At 35.3% G+C, this 3,429-nt stretch overlaps 1 protein-coding gene across 1 annotated transcript; it reads right to left on the bottom strand.

Moving 5' to 3' along the window:
• Nucleotides 1–7: 7 nt before the first annotated feature.
• LOC112468412 (kinase suppressor of Ras 2-like) lies at nucleotides 8–2,079 on the bottom strand (the record flags this gene model as incomplete). The annotated part of the gene is made up of 4 exons (XM_025037567.1): nucleotides 1,732–2,079; nucleotides 638–775; nucleotides 339–486; nucleotides 8–244 (listed from the first exon to the last, which is right to left on the bottom strand). Coding segments are annotated over exons 1-4 (823 nt in total), but the record flags the coding sequence as incomplete, so codon positions are not given.
• Between the last annotated feature and the right edge of the window lie 1,350 nt (nucleotides 2,080–3,429).

The raw sequence follows: 3,429 nt of genomic DNA, 5'->3' as shown, positions 1-3,429 counted from the left end.
TTACCACGTTCTTGCTTTAGTAATGAAGAGATACAAGGAGGACTACTTAGTATCAAAGATGCAGAAGCTGCTGGTAATACATCATTGTTGTTATTATGATATGGAATGCTACTCTCTGATGGAATAGAACACCGTTGACGAGATAGAATTGGCTTAGAACAAATTTCCTTGCGTAAATGGTAACTGTCCCAAGAATCCCAGTATAAATCTGAATCATTCTCCGTATCTCCTTTTATTAGAATATCTGACAAAAATAGTAAATGTATCCATTATTTTGTTATTTATGATATATACAAATAAAATAAATTGTTTTTACAATAATATAAAATTTTATTTACCCATGTATCGCCATAAATTACTCAGTGCTTTACGAAGCCTACGACATTCTTCCTTGTAGTATATACAATTTTTATTTAACATACTGTTTAATTCATGTTCAGACTTCTCTCTCAGGTCTTCAAGAGTATTAACTTTGAAACAAACCATCTAAAATATTATAACAGGGCATTAAAGAAACAGAAATTAAGACTTGGTTTGGTAATGTCATTTAAATTTATTTTTAAATTGTAATAAAACTAATAATAAACGTAACAAATCATAAAAAATCTATTCATATCTGTGCTCATATAATTGTTACCTGAATTGATTCCTGAGTGAGACCGACTACCCGCAACCATTGTTGTAACGATGGATATTCTATTATGTCTGACGGCAACGGGTTGGCCAATCTGGCCTTTGCCACAAGTTGTTTGCAGTATAACTTTATTAATTTCCCCTATAAAAAAATATTTAAATATATAGATATATGTAATTATTTATTTAAATATAGATAAATCTTATTCCGCTATTCTGACACATATTAAGTATTAATCTCTACAAAGTTATATAATTTATATATTATGTACACGTATATTAATTTTAAGCTTCGTTGTTTATTACCGTAATTGTGTGTTTATTTGAAATAAAGGTACAATGCTCAAATACGAAATATACACCGAGAGTAAAAATTATTTATATTTATATCGAGTATCATATACAAGACTGCAAATTTCTACCACTAAAACATTTTAAGCAATCATTACACCCATAATCCCACCATAAACGTATATAAATTTTAAATAATATTATCTATATCTTTCAATGGAATCGTAATAACATCACAAATTTCTCAATCTCACAAACTGGACACATATATTTATTCAAGATAAGCATACAACACTCAAACACGACATATTGCACATTTTATACTCGGATTAAAAATTATGTATATCAAATGTCATATTATAACTTTCCTATGACCATAAATTTCACTACAAAAACATGTTAAATTTTGGGATTACGATCATTATATCATAATCTCAAAATTACAGATAAATCTTAAGTGTGACATTATCCGTGTCTATCAACGGAGTGACATGACAAATTTCTCATTCACAAGGAAACGGCAGGAAGAAGGCATTCTCAAGAGCAATGTAAACAAATGTAAACAGCTGAAGCTGTCATAACGCGGAGAACGGCGGGGCACGATATTTTCGGCGTTCCCGCCGACATGACGGAGTCCGGAGGTTCTCGAGGCTTTGAACGACGGCGAGACGGCGCGGTTGCAACTATGTTGACGATCAACAGAGAGAAAGAGAGGCGCCAACGACCAGCGTCGTCGGGGCAAATCGGTCCTGATTTTCGCGCGCGAGGGGCGAGGGGTACGGCCGGACTTGTGGAGGGCCCCCTCACCTCCAGCATCCTTATCTCCTGCTGGGTCAGCTCCGCGGTAACGGAGCATTGGGTCCGCAAATCGTCGAGCTGATCGGCGGTGAAGTTAATCATAGTTTGCGCGACGTCCAGGGTACGTCGTACGCTCTCCACGTCCCCATAGGCTGCCATTCCTCGCGCGACGGCCAACCCAACGCGCGAATTCTCATCAATACGGGCTCTCGCTCTCACTTGACGGGCATAACGCCGACCACGCTTGATACCCCCGTCCGGTCGTTTATCGTCGCCGCTCCGCCGTATAACCAAACCACTTATCAACATTGACAACCATCTTGGCCGCCTATCGATGACGTCAATCGACGCTGCCCATGCCGGGCTCAGGGCTGTTGAGGAGCTCGACTCATTCGCGTAGCACGGGCGTTCGCAAAGCTAAACACTTTTTAGCTCGCGTTGTAAACGGCTTTTCACTCATTTTCTCGCACTCCTACTACGTTTACGCGAGCGTTACTTCTGCAGTAACTTACGATAATTCCTTCGCGTAAACGGGATTTTGTAGTAACTTAAGGCCATTGCACGTAACAAAGTTTTAGTTATAATCGTAAGGCCGTAAGATAATAGACCAATCACAGTCGATTATTTTTTGAGCTCAAGGAAGAGTGCGGTGGAGTGCGTTGACCAATCAGAAGGCTGCCGCAAGTCGCCTGCGACAAAATCAAAATTTGTGATTGGTCAACGCACTCTGCCGCATGGCGTTTCCGCGTCTATGGAGTCTTAGCATTACTGTACAGATTAAATTATTTAAGATTCTTGGTAAAATAATAATTATTAAGATATTTCTTAAACTTTTTTTATGTATAAAACATACATCATTGATAATGTATTTTAAGTTTCAAAATTTTTTGCAACAAAACAATTTTTTTAATTGTTTAAACAATACTAATTATTAAAAAGAAAAAGGCCGATGATCGAGCATTAGTAGATGTTTTTTTTTATACCTTGACCATACAACCTGACAAAAACAACACTTCTTATGGACTGGACGGACTGGACCCATAGAGATATAAGAATAGAGTGCGCGAGTCATATGCTCGCACGTAAGAGACTGCGATATAGGAATAGAAAGAGAACGCTGCATATGGGCCCCTGTTGTCTTTGTCTATGCACGCATGCGTCTTTGCGCTGCTCAGTGTCTATAACGCATGTAGAGATATAACCTATAATAACGCATTTATGTTCTAACCCCTTGAACCCCTTTGAAAATATATCCTTAAATAATAATTCCCAAAATTACCAAATTATTACAGCAAAGTACATATTGTAGTATTACCATAAAATATTACTTTTTTTTGAATATGGAGTTGAATATGGAATTGTATATAAATATACTCAATATATATAATAATAAAACAAAATTTATTACATGTTGTTCATACAATGTTAATCATAGAATAGAATAGAATCCTATTCAGTCTTTTATTATTTAACACAAAAATTAAATTTTTTAAACACAAAAAATAAATTCTTTTAACACAAAAATTAAATCTTTTAAATCAGTCTTATTATTTAACACAAAGAAATAAAATATAAAAAAATAAAAAAATAAAAATTTTACTACAAACAATATAATATCAAATGCACATTATTAAATATTTATAAAAGTATACAGTTTTGCTATTGTCCACTGAAAATCGTGAGCTTATTATTTTGCATTCGTATTCT

This window comes from Temnothorax curvispinosus, unplaced genomic scaffold, assembly GCF_003070985.1.
Source record: "Temnothorax curvispinosus isolate PA1 unplaced genomic scaffold, ASM307098v1 QBEX01018453.1, whole genome shotgun sequence".
NCBI classification, from domain to species: domain Eukaryota; kingdom Metazoa; phylum Arthropoda; class Insecta; order Hymenoptera; family Formicidae; genus Temnothorax; species Temnothorax curvispinosus.
The sequence above is the reverse complement of the archived record's forward strand: the minus strand, read 5'-3'. Positions and strand labels throughout refer to the sequence as shown.